The following is an 18,583-nucleotide window of genomic DNA, read 5'->3' as shown; positions in this document are numbered from 1 at the left end:
CAAATGTTCAAATTTTGTTGATCATATGTTTCATGCTTTTTGAGTTCCAATTCTAACTTGAGAATATCCTTCCCTCATTTTCTCTCTGGGTCATTGTTGCTTTATTTTGTTGCTTTTGTCACTAATCTACCTGGTACCTATAATTTATTATAATTTAAGATCTTAGAACAGTGCTTTTTACTTAAACAGTCTCTATATTAGATTTATTAGAACCTTTTGTAAAGTGAAGATGGTTTTATTTTGCAAATAACCCCAAATTTATCCATTTGTAACTAAATTGTCACATACCATGGGTGCTTTTTTTAAGATCAATAAACTAATATTAGCCTTATTCAAAAAAGCTATTTTGATAATGAAAGTTGTATTTAAAATTAGACTTTGGGAAAATACCATAGAAATAAAAGGTAGGTGAAATTATAACTGTGTTTGGGATAGTTGGTAACAAAGACCAGAAGGCTCTCAATTTGCTATAGACTGTGATGCAGCAGGACTCCGTGATGGTGAGAAGAAGGGTCCAAAAGAGATATGATATTTTTTTGAAAATTTTGATAATCTTTGTTGCATTTCCATTGGATTCTCATTTCCTGTGTAATTGGTTAGTTTATATATATTGAAAGAACTCACATTTGCAGGAACAGATTATAAAGTGTTGGCTATGCCAGGCTTGGTGACTCCTTCCCTTAATCCCAGAAACTCAGGAGTCTGAGGCAGGTATAGATCACAAGCTCAAGGCCCACCTGGGCAACTTAGCGAGACCCTGTCTTATAATAAAAAATTAAAATGAAAATCAGCAGTAGACTACCCCTTGGTTCAGTCCCCAATACTGAAGAGAGGGAGCTCCAAATATAACCTTTGCTTTCTCCATTTTTCCCTCAGCTGCCCAACATTTTATTATAGCACTATTCAGCAACCACTTCAGCTGGACTAAATTGGAATTTAAATATACATTAATGTCTACCGGTTTTGAGGTACAAAGGATAGTTAGTAATGCACCAAATTCTATAGAAATAAAGCTCACTTTAAGACAATCATATCCTTTTTTTAACTTCATAATTTTATAATAAAATTTTGTATTGTGACATCTCTTATTGATACAAAGTATTTGATTGTTAATCTCAGTTTCTTTTTCTCAATGACATCTAGGTGAACTTTTGAGTGAAAATGAAGAAATGTATAATCCTACAACTTTTCCCTGGGAGAAACTCACTCCATTTCAAAGACTTATTTTGGTAAGATGTGTTATGAGAAAATATTAATATTCCAGATGTTTTGAGCACTTTTAGTAACTTAAACCCTATAAAATTAATATTTTGTAAGCAAAAATATTGATTTCTGAGAGCTAGCATTTGATGTATGTTAACATTAAAGGGAAGCACCTACACTCCACTGACCCAGAATGTCCCTTTCATGTGGTGGGAGTCCAATTAGAAACACTCCTGCATCTCTGCCCACTTATTTGCTCTTTCCTAGAGAAGGGGGAAGGGAGACTTATAAGACAGATAAATTTGAGACAGTAATTGAGAGTACGTGGCTCAACCCTTTCTTCCTTATCCATTTTTTGGTCTACCCTGGATACCAAGAGCACATGTTCTGTTCTGCTTCTCCAAGCCATAAATTATAGGATTTAGACCCTGTCCTATAGAAGTAGGTTGATGGCTTCCCAGCCTTGCTGTGACAGGTAAGTGTGTCTAGTTACACGATTCAGTAGCAGGAAGTACAGTGTTGCCTCACACCTAAACCACCCCAAATATGTTCTTTATTATTAATAAAGGTGATACTTTGCCTGCCTCTTCCAAACTCAATTGCTTTGGAATCTGGTTGAAGGACAGAAGGTTGATAGGTTAGGTATGTAAATAGGTGTCATTTATAAGACCTAAGATATAGAAAGTTTAGTGTGTGTTAAGCATTGTACATACATTATGTTATTTAAAGCTTTTAATAGTCTTAGGGGATAGGCAAGATTATTTCTCCCATTTTACAGGATCAGAAACCAAGGCTCAGAAATTGCCTAATAGAACCAGGATTGATCCCAGGCAGTTTGACTCTGAAATCTATACTCTCAGCAGTCACATTATATTATACTTTCCAAAGTAGATCATCCTAAATTCATTCTGACTACCTCAAAAAACCTTTTTTATTTTCACATTTACCTTTTGCTTTAGTGAGGGGTAAACTCCTCATTTCATTCCTCTCTTGACCTCAACTCTATGTAAATGCCAGCCTGGACAATCAGTAATCCTCCTTTTGATTTCTGCCTTAAATTCTACTCTTGCAACACTAATATTCACTGAAGATAAGAGATTGAGGGGGAAAAAAGGCTGCATCTGGCTTATAGATTTGTTTTATCTGGCCTGCAGCTTTGTCTTTTTTTTCCAACTTTCAAGTGCAATTTATCATGAAACAAATGGATGTGAACCTATAAAGATCTTCTGTAGAGAATTTCCATCTTAGTCCAATTTGGGTTGCTGTAACAAAATACCTTAGAATGGATAATTTATAAACAAAATAATTTTATTGCTCAAAGTTCTGGAGTCTAAGAAGTCCAAGATCAAAGCTCTTGCAGATTCAACATCTGGTGAGCGCTGCTCTCTGCCTACAGGTGGTTTGTTCTTGCTTGTCCTCTCATGGTAGAAGAGACAAACAGACTCCCTCCAGCCTCATCATAAGGGCACCAAGTCCATTCAAGGCAGCAGAGCCCTCATGGTCTAGTCACTTCCTAAGTCACTCCCCACCACCTTAATACTATTGCACTGGGGATTAGGGGCCAACATATAAATTTAGAGGGAACACCAACATTCAGACAATAGCAACTTCCAAGTTTTTAAGTAAAAATATCTAAAGTAAATTTCATATATTATTTTTAAGTTCTGTGTACTCATATCTTTTTATTAATTACTTTTTTATTTGTGCATTATAATCATACATAATAATGGGGCTCATTGTGACATCCATACATGCACATAATATAATTAGGTCAGTTTCACTTCCCAGTGCTTCCCCTTCCCCTCCCGGGCTCCACGTTCTCTACTCTACTATATGTACACTTATATCTCAAAGTAAATTGTTTTCTGCTTTTTTTATTGTGATAAAAATATACATAGTTTCTTTTATTTCTTATAATTAATTCCTTTTACCCCTTTTTAAGTATGCCATTCAATGTCATTAAGTAGAGTCACAATATTATGTAGCCATCACCTATGTCCATTTCCAGAACTTTATCTTCTTCCTAAAAAGAAACCCTGTACCTGTTAAACAATAATGCCCCTCTTCCTCCATCTGACAGTTGTTGACAACTCCATTCTACTTTTTGTCTCCAGTGATTCAATATTTGTCTTTTTGTGAATGGTTTATTTCAATGAGCATAAGATTTTCAAGGTTCATCCATATTGCAGCATGTGTCAAAACTTCCTTCTGTTTTAAAACTAATATTCTGTTATGTGTATGTATCACATTTATTTATCCATTAATTCATTGATGGACACTTGGTTCATTTCCACTTTGGGGCCATTGTAAATAATGCTGCTATGAACATCAGTATATACATATATGTTTGCTTTTTGGTTTTGTTTTGAGACCAAAATTTGCAAATTGATAGATTTCATGTAATAATCAAGATTTCTGAGTTTAAAAAATTAAAAGATGAAGCACTACTGAGCCCACCATCCTTAATGGCAACAAGAGCTAGAGCTGAGGAATGTCTGTCCCATTGTCCCTGCTGCTCCCTGTTACTTCCCAGCACTGAAGTTTTATGTTAGTTGCCACTTAGCATCATATTTGCATTTTTATTTTTCTTATGGAAGAGAAATTTTTTCTTCTACCCAACCCATTTCAATGATGTATATCATCTCTCTGACCACTGTAGACAGATTAACACCTCTACATGTAAGTCAATGGCAGTTATGATGATATGAAAATATATTTATGCTATATTAATTAACAAATGAAACACTGAACAATCTGTATAGGACAAGGAGAAGAAATAGGAAGATGCTAGAAAATGTCTATAAAAAAATCACAACCTGGATGCATTGGTGCATGCCTGTAATCCCAGCTGCTTGGGAGGCTTAGGTAGGAGTTCAAAGCCAGTCTCAGCAAAGGTATGGCACTAAGCAACTCAGTGAGACCCTGTCTCTAAATAAAATACAAAATAGGGCTGGGAATGTGGCTCAGTGGCCAAGTGCCCCTGAGTTCAATCCCCAGTACCCCCAAAAAAAAATCACCAGAAAAAAAAATAGTAGTATCTTGGGACTTTTTTCACTTTTTTATATCTTTTTTGTATTAATAAATTTTATTTGGCAAATATATATTACCTGGAAAAATTAATTAAATTTTAAAGTCCATGCTACATTGTCTTTCTCCAATAAGCTTCTGATGATTTTATTTTATGAACTAGAAACTTTATGAATTTAGTGGTTTTGTTTTCTAAATAAAAAGTCAGAAGATATGAATTAAGAAAATGTTGATTATACATATTAGGACACTGGGCCTGACCTGTAAGAAATTGAGACTGCCATATCAGAGATTAAATTAAAATATAACAGAAAAAAAAAGTTACCCAGAAAAAGACAGTGTGTCAAAGGTCCATGAGGGCAAGGACTATGTTTTATTTTCACCTCTCTGCACTACTACAGCCTACTGGACTGAAAATAGCAGGGAAAGATGACAAAAAGAGAACTGCTATATTAATTGACAAATTAATTTACTTGCTATATTAATTAACATAGCAAAAAATTATTGATACAGCAATTGCTATATTAATTGAAAATTTCTTGTTGTTAATAAAAGAGCTAGTGAAAGGAAACAATCAAGAGCATGAAGAAAGAGCCTACAGAATGGGAGAAAATCTTTGCCACCTGCATCTCAGATAGAACATTAATCTCCAGGATATGTAAAGAACTCAAAACTTACCACACACAAAAAGATCATCATCATCATTATCATCATCATCATCATCATCATCATCATTATCATCCAGTCAATAAAGGAGCAAAGAAATTGAATAGGCACTTCACAGAAGAAATGTTATTGATCAACAAACATATGAAAAAATGTTCAACATCTCTAGCAATTAGAGAAATGCAAATTAACACTACACTGAGTTTCTATCTCATTCCAGTCATAATGGAATGAATACAAAAATACAAGCAACAATAAATGTTGACAAGGATGTGGGGGAAAAGGGTACATTCATACATTGTTGATGGGACAGCAAATTGTTACAACCACTCTCAAAAGCAGTATGGAGATTCCTCAGAAAACTTGGGATGGAACCACCATTTGACCCAGCAATACCACTCGTCAGCTTACACCCAAAGGACTTAAAATCAGCATAATATATTGATGCAGCCACATCAATATTCAGAGTAGCTCAATTCACAATAGCTAAGCTGTGGAACCAACCTAGGTGGTTCAATCAACAGATGAATGGATTAAAAAAATGTGGTACATACATACAATAGAATATTACTCAGCCATAAATAAGAATGAAATTATGGCATTTGCTGGTAAATGAATGGCACTGGAGGCTATCGTGCTAAGTGAAATAAGCCAACCCCAAAAAACCAAAGGACAAATGTTCTCTCTTATGTGTGGTTGCTAACACACAACAAGACTTCCTTATGTTCATGTTTGAATGTACAACCAGTTAAACTCTACATCATGTACAACCACAAGAACAGGATCCTAATTAGAATGTTATATTCCATGTATGTATAATATGTCAAAATACACTCTACTGTCATATATATCTAAAAAGAACATTAAAAAATAAAATAAAACCACACAAAAAATAGTAGAGCTATTGGATCCCAGATTGTTTATACGCTGCCAATTTTTATTTCTTAAATTATTTGTCACATTTAATTAAAATTTAAATTTAAGATTGATTTTCCAAAAGGTCACAGAAGAAAATTCTATGTAGTTATTAAATATATTATTTTAAACCTGAAATTGCCAATATCAGACAGTTTTACACTTACAAAAATGGCAATTTCCTGTGGCTCAACCCAGTACATCTACACAGACCCAAAGACACATACAGTTTCAACTTTGTTTTACCTAATGGAGATCTGAACATACTCAGAAAGAACATAGTTTATGGTCATTCTGTACAAAAATAGCACATAAATAGTTTATACATCAAACAGTTTTGAAATTTTCAATGAATTCCAATAAGCTCTGAGCTTCTGTTTACTACAAAGATGCTGTTTCCAAAATATTTTAGTTCACAGAGTTCTTTTCAGTTCTTTTGTTCTATTTGCTTAAGCTTACCAAGATTGTGCTATTTGTCTTCATTTCATTAATGGCAGAATTACTACTCTTCCAGATGAGTAATCCTGGATCTTCACACCCCAGCACCATGGAGTCTTTTGGCTCTAAACATAGACAGCAGAGCGGAAGAAAAGTAGGAAAGGTCTCTTTTTGTAGAATCAGGGAGAACAATTGCACCTTTACATCAAAACAAGATCTTCCTCTGAGTGTAGAAGGGACAGAGGCTCAAGGTGGCCCTGGAATCAGGAAGGACCACATGAGGGTCAGGAGCATGGTGGCAGTTTTTCCATCAGATAAAGACCCTTTCTCATTCAGCTTTCCCAACATGAGGAATACCAGATAACTCTCAATGAAAAGCCAAGTCATGAACACTTCTTATTTTTATTTTATTTGACCATGGGGAGTATATCCCTGGGTGATTTTTTAATTTACCTTTCCTTCCATGTCTTCTCTTTACAGATAAAAATTCTTAGACCAGAACATTTAACCAGTGCAGTGAGAACATTTGTAACTGAAAAAATGGGAAGTGAATTTCTTCACGGAGCCGGAATTAATTTGAAAGAATCATATGAAGAATCCACTGCCAAAACTCCATTGATCTTTATTCACTCCAATGGTAAGCTCTTCCTGGAGAGTGAAGGTTATGATAACAGTATGAGTCATCAGATATGAAGAAGTAGGTTCAATGTCAGGTTACACTCTTCTTAAAATAGTTTCCTACTATTTAAACATTTTGGAAAAGGGATTGGTTTAAACTGTATCAAGAATTAATCTTTCCACCTATAGTCCCTGGGGCTCCATAGACTGAGGCAGGAGGATATCAAGTTCAAAGCCAGCCTCAGCATCAGCGAGGAACTAAGCAACTCAGTGAGACCCTATCTCTAAATAAAATACAAAATAGGGCTGGGGATGTGGCTTAGTGGTCAAGTGCCCCTGAGTTTTAATCTCAGATTTTAAAAAAAGAAAGAAAGAAAGAATCTTTTTTAAAAAGTATAAAAGAACAAAGAAGAATAAAACTTCCAGTAGATGCTGATCCATAATGGGGAGCGGGGGCATGGAAGAAAGGAAGAACTTTGAATTGGACAGAGGGGAGTGAGGGGAGGGGAGGGAGTATGGGAATAGGAAAGATGGTGGAATAAGGCCCTAGGTACACGTATGATTGTACTAATTGTGTGACTCACATCATGTACAACCAGAGAGATGAAAAGTTATGCTCCATTTGTGTACAAGAAATCGAAATGCATTCTGCTTCTGCTATCATGTATAGCTAATTAGTATAAATAAAAACAAAACTTCCTGGACACACAAACATGGAAAAAATCTACTAGTGCTAATTTTCTGTGCAGAAAATACCTTCCAAACACAGAGTATTGATCCAAAAGTTGGGATTACCCTTATGTTTATTAACTGTTTTAATTAACATTGACTTGTACAGAATATATATTGTGAAATAATCTACCAGAAATTGGCCCTTTATTACTCAAAACTACATAAATCCTAAGTATTTTCTTCTAAGCAAAATACTTTATCTTCTCATCTTCATAGTCTCCCAGTGTAATGTGTCTTTAGAATTCAACATTTTCAAACTTTCCTTAGGCAAACACTAGAAGGTCTCCCTCTGCAGGCTTTCTAACGGGGAGCCTGGAATGTTTCCACATAAGCACCTAGCTTTATACCACACACTCTTGGAAACTTTGCTGTCTATTTCTTTTTTTTTTTAATCCTAATTGGCTTCATTTTTAATTTTAAAATCAGGTAACACTTCATTCCATAAAACAGAATCAGTTTTCCTATGAGACAAGCACTCATCAAAAATAATTTGATGAGTTAACATTAGATTATTTATATTTCTTACACAAAATAAGGACAAGGGAACTTCACTATTTCACCAGTTGAGAATGGCTGTTCTCCCTTCAATCCAGATTTCTCTTGGATGACCAGATGTGTCAGCTTAGTTTGATTAACTCCATGTTGTTGTCCCTCCCCCGGCCGAATATTGTCTCTGTTGAAAAACTGGCTTCACAAAGAAGGTGGCAGCAGGAAAATTTCAGAATCCAAATCTTAAAAATAAGTCTTGGGCAGTGGGGGGTTATTTTCTGTCTCTGGGGGGCATCATCCAGTGTCCGAGGCCTGGGGACAGAGGCAAAGTCCCCAGCGGCCCATCTAGGAGATGTCACTCTCAGTAGCGTCTGGTGTCCTGACCTGTGCTTGCCCAGAATGATGGTGGGTAAGGAGCAGCAGGTCACAGGGGCCCCCTGACCCTCTGTGAGACAGAGCTCTCCCTGGGCAGACCCGGGGACTGAGGATCAGCGGCCAGGGGAGAATCAACTACTGTCCCCGCCTGTGGTCCCTGAGGTCCTGGGGCAGGGATGCAGTCGGCAGCCAGTGTCACAAGATATTCCTGTCCCCAGCCAGGCTGGGTGCCTGGCTAAGCGAGGAGAAAGATGGTGTCCCTCCTCAGGGCCTGGCCCCTGCGCCTGGTCTGTCTTCCTCCCCGGCACCGCCTGGAAGGGGAGGAAGTGACACCCAAGGGAAGGCAGGGAAGTGAGGCCACCATCACATTCAAGTTCAGGGTGCGACAGCTCAGTCTGCCCCCCAACAGGCCCCATGCTCCGCCTCTCTTCATGGGCCACATCCCTTCTGAGAATCATGCCCTGCCCTTTATAGGCACAAGGACCCAGAAGTTCCAGAGACACATCCATGTTTAGGCCCTCAGATCCGGAAGTGCCTCAAGTGTCCATGTTTAGGCCCCCGGATCCAGAAGTTCCTCAGACATCCATATTTAGACCCCTGGATCCGGAAGTTCCTAAGGTGCACGTCCATGTTTAGGCACCTGGATCCAGAAGTGCCTCAGGTGCACGTCCATGTTTAGGCTCTAGGACCAGAAGTTCCTCAGACATCCATGTTTAGGTCTCTGGATCTGGAAGTTCCAAAGGTGCACATCCATGTTTAGGCACCCAGATCTGGAAGTGCCTCAAGTGCACGTCCATCTTTGGGCTCTCGGATCCAGAAGTTCCTCAGTCCTCCATGTTTAGGCCGTAGCATCCAGAAGTTCCTCAGGCACACGTCCATGTTTAGGCCCCCGGATCCAGAAGTTCCAAAGGTGCATGTCCACGTTTAGGCACCCGGATCCAGAAGTGACTCAGGTACATGTCCATGTTTAGGCTCTAGGACCGGAAGTTCCTCAGGTGTCCATTTTTTGGCCCCCAGATCCGGAAGTTCCTCAGGCATCCATATTTAGGCCCAGGATCCAGAGGTTTCTCAGGTGCACTTCCATGTTTAGGCCCCTGGATCCAGAAGTTCCTTGGTGCACGTCCATGTTTAAGCCCCCAGATCCGGAAGTTCCTCAGGTGCACATCCATTTTTAGGCCCCGAGATCCGGAAGTTCCAAAGGTGCATGTCCATGTTTAGGCACCCGGATCTGGAAGTGCCTCAGGTGCATGTCTATTTTTAGGCTCTAGGATTGCTGTCTATTTCTTGAGGACTTAGCCCAAGATGGTGGCTAGAGCTTCAGCCATCACCTCATGTGCTAAACAACAGCATGGAAGACAGGAAGAGGGTCACATCTCTTCCCTTCAAGAAGATACCCAAAGTTTTACACAGTGCTTCTATTTCTGTCAAAACCTTTTTACAAAAACCTAGATGTCCATACCTAGCTGGAAGATTAGCTAAACTATAATATTTTAGCAAGGTACACAGTTATTTCAAGCAACCCAGGAGTACAGCTAACAGAAGAGGAAGAGGCAAGAAGATGAAGGAGTAAATAATCAACTACTACTGCTTTAGTAAATATTATTATAGCCATATGTTAGAAAGTGGCAGAGACAAAATGTGAATTCTGGGCTCCAATTCCAAAACCTGTAGTCTTTCCACAATTGGCTACACCTTCTTTCACCACCAGTCAATAAATTCTGGATTGTGGGGTTTTGTTTTGTTTTGTTTTGTTTGTACTGGGGATTGAACTTGGGCTTATCCACTGAGCCACATCCCCAGTCTATATATATATATATATATATTTTGCTGGAGCTGGCTTTGAACTTGTGATCCTTCATTGTGTTTTTAAATAGAGAATTATATGAGCTTACGGTTTTATGTACCTCTCATTGTTACACAGGAATTGACCTCACCAATATTCTCCTGAGATTTGCACAAGAATTAAAAGGAACAACGGAACACGTGACCATGATTTCCTTGAGTCATGGCCAGGCAACCAAAGCAGAAGACCTCATTGTTCAGGCACTAACTAAAAGGCATCAATGGGTCTTCCTGCAGAACTGCCACCTTGCAGGGTCATTCATGCCAAGGCTCTGCACCATTGTTGAATCGTAAGATTGTTTATTTATAAGGGATCAGATGAATTATCAAAACTAGGGAATGCATAAACAATGATAAAATAGTGTGTTGGGCTCCACAGAGGAAATTTAAGCTATCACATAGGTGGATTCTTAGTTCTTGCAGAAGAACTAAGAATATAGGTTTTGATTAGGGAAAAAAATGGTCTCTTTAGTTTTTGTTTGCATTTATCACTTTCTCTTTTTCTCCCAGACGCTCACTCTCAATAGATAGATATGTATGCCATATACACAATATATATGCCAATGTATAGATTAGCAACATAGTTTTTAAAATAGTATATGATTCCAAGCAGCACAATCTAAGGCCTGATATCCACACTTATGATGGTCTGTATTTAGTATCTATTCTTATTTTCCATAAGTTCAGCCTTCTTTTTTGCAGTGAATTGACTGCTATACTTTGAAAATTTCTCAATGTGTGGAATTAGTAAGATTTTAACCAATTATATTGCACAATGTTTTTCCTCCAAGCTAACTTTTTTGTTTTACTTTGTATGAACAACATTGTAGAGTAAATGTGTGAAAATAAGGGTCTCTTCATGCTGTTATTTTTATGCTTTGTGCATATGCAAGGAAATTATAAAACCAACTGCCAGAATTAAATTTCCAAATTACTTTCCTTATATCATTCATGCTGTTTTCAGATTGTTATTCCATTAGCACTTTTTTCTCCCTTGTACCAGGGATTGAACTCAGGTGCACTTAAACACTGAGCCACATCCCCAGCTGTATTTTTTTATTTTATTTTATTTTAGTTAAATACAGGGTCTCACTGAGTTGCTTATCACCTCGCTTTTGCTGAGGCTGGCTTTGAACTTGCGATCCTCCTGCCTCAGCCTCCCAAACCGCTGGGATTACAGGCATGCACCCCGCACTTGGCTGGAAAGCTACTTCTTAAAAATGGGAATTGATGAGTCTTGTACAAATTCTTGTACAACAAGAAAGTTCGTATGATAATATAATAACATCTTTGGCACTAAAATGATTCCTAAGGTTACTTCAAACGTTAAAATGTTATGACTCTAAGAATATGTTTAAATTTTTCACATTAAAATATTTATACATTTTTTTTTACTTTGCAGACTTAATAGAAGAAATGTGACATTAGACCCTGAATTTAGGCTCTGGCTAAGTTCGAAGACAGACAGTTCTTTCCCAGCCCCCATCCTTCAAAAGAGTATCAAGGTAAAAACAAAATATAACCTATTTTAATATTGCTTGAATGTAAGTCATCATGCTTTCATTACTCTGAGTTAAGAAGAAGAGTACTACTTCCAGAATGCTGAGTGTCTGCTTTGTGCTTTGCCTTGTGCTAAGGACAGGAGGGGAGCTAAAGTAGTAGATGAGATCTCTGCTTTCAAATAATTCACAATTTAGATTTTTTTTTCAAATAAAGATGTTAGGCTTCCAATTATTATAAGTTAAAATATACAATTTTTGACTTTTACTTGTCTTTGTAAGTTGCTTAGCACCTCGCTTTTGCTGAGGCTGGCTTTGAACTCTCGATCCTTTTTCGAATTTCTATTCCACTTATGGAATTTTCATTTCTTTTCTCAAAAGTTCTGGCAGAAAGCAGACTGAAGCTATTTACCAAAAAACTCTAAAAGGATATTGGAAACTTCTATTCATATCCCCCCCAATATTGAGGTTGAGTAAATACTAAGATATAGTCAATTCTGTTAACCAAGGTTCCAGGTGACCAAAAGAGGAGACCTAATAGCAGAGAAACTGACCAATGGCATAAGCAGAATGCTATGCTAGACACATGTCTGCGCACACTTCTGACTTTAACAGAATTGGGGTGGGATGGAGGACATGAGGGGCATGAGGTACTTCCTCATAAAGACCCAACTAGTATGAAAATAAATTAGATTCACTCTTGAAACTAGAAGTTTCTCCCTGTCACACTCTTCCCCAGCTCTTTCCCATCTCCTGTGTACTCTTGCACAGAGCCACTTCCCAATACTCTTGCCCCCAGAGCAGGCTTCAGAATATGGATTGGAGAAATCCAAGATCTCCCATTTGACTTAGGATATTCCATTTGTCTCCCAGGGTCTGGCAGATTATGACCTTAAACTACCATTATCCTTTGACCAGGAGTTGGGAGTGTTGGCAGGGACAGTAGAGGTAGCAGGTGCAGGGAATTAAAGGATACCAGAGAGGAACAGAGAGCTTCTGGAGGTCTTTTATTTTAATTAGGACTGTTGCTCTGATTCCACTGTAAGACCCCAATAGTTTTAAGTACTGCATATGTAAAATTGTATGGGATTTTGTCATATGCCATTATCCATACAGACAGAGATGGCAATTTTCTTAATACATAAATAAGAGTACCTACAAATAATTAAGGAAAACACTAATAGCTAATAAAAATGAATAAAAGATATAGGAGGTCAGTAACCATGAAAAAAGTAAAAAAGTTCAGTCTCTACACATCAGAGAATCACAGATCAAAATGACAAGATACCAATGAGACAGCCCATCAAATTAACAAAAATTAAGGATAGTTATGATATCGTTAGTGCTATTAAGGGCACGAAATAACCATTCTCATACAATGCTGACAATGTAGGATCAAAAAGAGATTAAGCCATTAAACTAGAGGGAATTTTTATATATTGAAAAGACAGAAAGAATTCTAAAATTTCATATAATTTGATGAAGTGATCTACTTCTAGTAAAGGGTCAAATATATTATGGTGCATTTATGTGATAAAATAAAATGCTGTCACAGAAATCAAATTCCCCCTACCATCACACTCCCTTCATCCCCTTCCCCTCTTCCTTTCTCCTCTTTCACTTTCCCTTCACTTATAATTCTTAAGAGGTGGGCAGAAACCTGCTTTAGAGACACGAGAAGGAGTTTCTTAAAAGAATCAGTCACAGCAGTCATCAAACAACACTCTGAATATTTTCTCATTTCTACACATTCAGGGTTTTTCTGAGCAAAGATCACTGGCAACCTGCATTCAAGGATGCTTGAAAGGCAAATATGCCTGGGAAGATAAAGAATATCTCATCCACTGTGCACTTCCCACACTTCCAGATCCATTTGCTCATATTCTAAGGGTAATAGATGTAAAGAAGCCTGTCTTCTCTCTCTCCTGAAGCCATTGCCTTGCATTCTAAGGATAATGAAACCCAAAGCCATTTGCTTACACTCCAGGCTATAAAAACCTAGAAACCTGTCTCTTCCCCAGAAATAATTTGTTTACATTCCAAAGCAAAAGTCTATCTATCACCCCTGAAGGGGAAGAGATGCTACAATACCAGCCATTCTATAAGAACTTCAAGTTACAAAGTTCCAGATTCTCTCCCATAGTACAAACCCCACTCTACACACACGATGTATTTGCATGTGGCCCTCAGTACATAACCTGTGGGATACCAGCAGGGAAATGATATGAGCCATTCTGTGAGTAAATAATCAATTTGATCCTTGATTCAGAAGTTTCATGTCCACACACATATGTGTGTGTATATATATATATACACATGTGTGTACATGTATGTATATATATATATATATACATATATGCATATACACTCAGTTTTATATGACATATACATATCCATGCAATTATTGCACATGTTATGTATAATAAACATAATGCATTTTTTATTTGCTGATGAATATGGAGAATAGTTCCATTCATAGCTTGGGTGTGTGTGTGTGTGTGTGTGTGTGTGTGTGTGTATAAACTGTGTAAGTCAGGTAACACTTCAGACCCTTCAGTTTCAGATTTAAAAAACAAACTCTCAAAAACACCTCTAATTGATTCCCTCTCCACCTCACCCAGTCTCTCATCATTTCAGTCATTCTGGTTAAAAAAATCAACCAAATGGTTCTAAATGTAATCAAAACAATTTAGTAACACCAAATCTGTTGCTCTCATTTTTCATATGTGTACTGAAGAACACTTTTGGCAGTTAATCCTGTGATTTGACACCCGCTGCGTCTGCAGCTATCGCCCCTAGCTGCCATCCGTGTGTAGGTTTGCACTGCAGGAACCCTTCATTGTCAAACATTCTAAAATGCTGTTCCCCAAACCCTATGCTTACAGCAAACAGAAGTGTTTTTAATAACAATGCTGTACTCCTCATTTTAAAATGTGAACTGGAACAATATAGAAACTCTGGAACAAGCCTATTACAGAAATTTTCAAATGGCAAAAGAATAAACAATATTTTTTATTTGCCAGTGAATGTTGAAAAGAGTTACATACTTAACTCTCATACCAGTGCTATACAAAAAGAATCTACTCTCTGCCCAGTGCCTGCTTCTCTATTCACATGGCATTTTCATTCCCATCTGCTTTAAAGATTGCCATGGAACCTACCCAGGGACTGAAAAGCAATTTGCTTCAAATGTTTGGTGGAAGTGGAGAGGTGACAGAAGAGATATTTGAAAACCCCAACTGTGGACAATGGTGGAAAAAACTATTATTCAACCTATGTTTTTTCAATGCTGTGATCAATGAAAGAAAAAATTATGGTACATGGGGCTGGAATATTGCTTATAAATTTATTTCTTCAGACTTGGAGGTAAGTGAGGTCTCTTCAGAACCAACAATAACAAATGAATAACAATAAGATACAAGCTGAGAGCCTACTGTGTGTCTACATATGTACTCAGTGTCCCACACAGGGGTAAGAAACAAACCCTATAACTAGGCAAAAAAGGCTAATGTTTAAAAACAGATTCTGAAGCCAGCATTTCTGGAATCAAATTATAGCCCCACCCCTTACAGCCATACAAGTATTTAATCTGTTGGGCAGGGTAATTAACCCTTCTGGGTCTTAGATTCCTTGGTGAAATAAAGCAGAGAAGGAGGGGAATAAATGTCCTACCCACTGTACAGGGCCACTAGAAGATGCAAACTAGTTAACAAAAGGAAGCACAGAGAACTGTGCCTGACCCACATAAAGTCACCCTAAAAATGTTTGTCAGTATTTCTTATTCAATTAAAGTAAAAGAGAGATTGTTACAATAACTCATTTTGGGAAAGGAGCTTAGCTTAATACCCTCTATAGAACCTCCTATGTGCTTTATTGCAGTGTGTTTACTTTATCATTAAAGTAGACAGGTAGTAGCCCCTGTTTAAATGTTTCCCAAGTTAATTTTCTCACAACTATGCTTTCAGCACAGACCATTGCACCCTTGACTACCCATTCATTTATACATTAGAGCAGATTTTAAAACTTTTCTGGGAAAATCTGGATCACCTTCTCTGTGTCTTCATCAGGCTTTTCTGGGTTTTGTGTTTTGTTGTCGTTAATGATTTATTATATTTTGTTTTGTTTTGAGCCCAGCATATTGCTGCAGGCTCAACTGCCAAAGTAGATGTTTCTGTGCCTAATCAGGAATATAATATAAAAGAGCTACACTTTGGAGATCTGTCTAGGAATATGAACTCACACACAATTCTGTCCAGACATATTCAAAGCTTAGGCAAGACAAACAATACATTGGGAAATTCTTGTGCCATATATTAGACACTTTGGTACATAAATAATTGATATAGTCTTTTTATTTGAAAAAAGGAAATGAATTCAAGGAAAAGAAAGGTAATCTTTAGTAGAAACAATATGTGTTTTTTTTTATTGTTATCTTCAGTGCTAGAAATTGAACACAAAACCTTGTATTTGCTAGGCAAGCACTCTACCACTAAGCATACCCCCAAGCCATTATGTCTTTAATTAAACAAAGAAAATAAATAACACCTTGATCAAACCATCAAAATTAAGAGGGCGGAAAGTAAAATAAGTCATAGCATAAAACAACATGAAAGGAATATTATCAGTCATTTTATTAAATGAACTACATTCCCTCATTAAAAGACAAGAACATTGGTTACTAGACCCAATGTATGCTATGTATAATAAATATACTTAATAAACAAACCTTGAAACTACCAAAGAAAGAAACAGAAATTTTAAAAAGCAGGAATGGCAATATGAATGAGTCAAAGTGGACTTTAAGCTGAAAAAGCACCAAAGAGAATGAGCTGGGGGTGTAGCTCAGTGGTAGAGAACTTGCCCAGCATGTGTGAGCTTCTGGGTTCCAGCCCCAGCACCACCAAGGGGAGAATAAAGACAGCACCAAATAGGTGAAAGAAAGAAAGAATTTTTAAAGAATATTTAACAGTCATAAAATTGTTAAGAGTGCTTTCTCTTAATATAAGGAGCACTTTATGGAGTAATAAAACCCCACAATCATTTAAAGAATATAGTATTAGCCTTATTTTATAGTTGAAATATAGAATTATGAAGCACATAATTTAAACATAGATGGTCTGTAAGTTTGTGTTCTCAGGCTGGGGTTGTGGTTCAGTGGTAGAGCACTTGTCTAGCATGTGTGAGGCACAGGGTTCGATTCTCAGAACCACATACAAAAAATGAATAAAATAAAGGTTCATTAACAATTTAAAAAAAAAATTTTAAAGTTTGGGTTCTTGATCATTATGTTAGATGTCTATACATCCATCAGACAATAGGATAATATTTTATCAATGAAAAGGGAAATCACAAAACACTTCGAATACAATGAGAGACAACTTCATATTTAAAAACGACATGACAGTAAAAAAGCTATACTTGTGAAAAAATAGGGCCTTAAATGTCTTCATTATTAAAAAAGAAATATGTTAAATTAATACTCATCTTAAGAAGTAGAATAATACTAAGGAAATAAAGAATAAAACCAATATTAATGAAGTATACTAATATAGTAGAAGGAAAAAATTCAAATTTTAATTTTTGATCCAATGAAATTTTAAAATTTAAATGAAGCCATTGATTTCCTAAAAAATATGAATGATCCAATTTGGAAATTTTCAATCAACCAATTGCCATTAAAGACATTCAGAAGACACCTCAAGGAGACACCTCACAGCTTAGTTCACTCTGAACTGTAACCAATGGCATTAATGCTATTTAATCAAAATACACTCTACTGTCATGTATATCTAAAAAAAATAAAAAATAAAAAAATGCATTAAGATAAATAAATAAAGTATTACAGACCTTAGAAAAAGATGGCAATCTCCCAATTCCTTTTATGAAACCAACAGAAAGGTAATAGTATATATAAGAACTATAGACTAATTTTATTTAGGACTTGAAATGTAAAAATTCTCTATAAAAATATCTGGAGATCTATAATCCTAATTTATATGACAAACAGATGTAAAAAAGTTACTGTGAATTTTGGAGCCATTTCTAATAAAAACTCTGAAGTGTTAGGATTAAAGGAACTATTTAAATATGACAAAGACTATCAAAACAACAGTGAATATTATTCTAAATAGTGAAACACAAAAAATTATTTCAAATAAAATCTAGAATCAGACAAGGATGCACATTATTACCTGTATCATTCAATGTTATCTTACAAGTTCTAGGACATGCATTGAGATGAGAAAAGAAAATTAGAAACCCAGAATCATAAAAGTAGGAATATTTGAGTATAAAAACTTTTATATGGAAAATGGTGAGCAAGTAGTCAATAGACAAATAACACTTAGGATAATAGTTGCAATGCAGATTACTGACAAAAGGTTACTATCTATAATATAAAAGAACTCTTACATATTAGTAATAAAAAGACAAACATTCCAAAGGAAAAATAGGCAATGTACAGAAAATTTTAAAGACCAACTGACATAAGAGAAGAAGCTCAAGAAATCCAGCACCAGGTAAAATACAAAATAAACTAACAGAAATTTTCTACCTAATAGACTGGCAAAAAAAAAATTAATTAGTTGTCTTTCAATGTCATCAGGATGAATTGGTTCCAGGAATCCCCTCAAACGCTAAAATCTGAGGATGCTCATTGTTTCTTATACTATAAAATAATGTAGTATTTGCACAAAACCTACAAACATGCATATTCTCTCTCTCTCTCTCTCTCTCTCTCTCTCTCTCTCTCTCTCTTTTTTTTTTTTTTTTTTTTTTTT

General features: G+C 36.5%; 1 protein-coding gene across 1 annotated transcript in view; it reads left to right on the top strand.

The window, feature by feature from the left end:
• The window catches only part of Dnah14 (dynein axonemal heavy chain 14), a gene marked incomplete at its 5' end in the record, with an annotated part of 341,751 nt that overhangs the window by 297,679 nt on the left and 25,489 nt on the right, over positions 1–18,583 (top strand). The window contains 5 exons of the mRNA XM_048809786.1: positions 1,144–1,229; positions 6,730–6,886; positions 10,385–10,595; positions 11,708–11,810; positions 14,949–15,170. Of these exons, the coding sequence (XP_048665743.1) occupies positions 1,144–1,229; positions 6,730–6,886; positions 10,385–10,595; positions 11,708–11,810; positions 14,949–15,170 (779 nt within the window). The remainder of the gene's footprint in view (positions 1–1,143; positions 1,230–6,729; positions 6,887–10,384; positions 10,596–11,707; positions 11,811–14,948; positions 15,171–18,583) is intronic.

This window comes from Marmota marmota, unplaced genomic scaffold, assembly GCF_001458135.2.
Source record: "Marmota marmota marmota unplaced genomic scaffold, marMar, whole genome shotgun sequence".
Lineage (NCBI taxonomy): Eukaryota > Metazoa > Chordata > Mammalia > Rodentia > Sciuridae > Marmota > Marmota marmota.
This window is presented reverse-complemented; position numbering and strand designations above follow the sequence as displayed.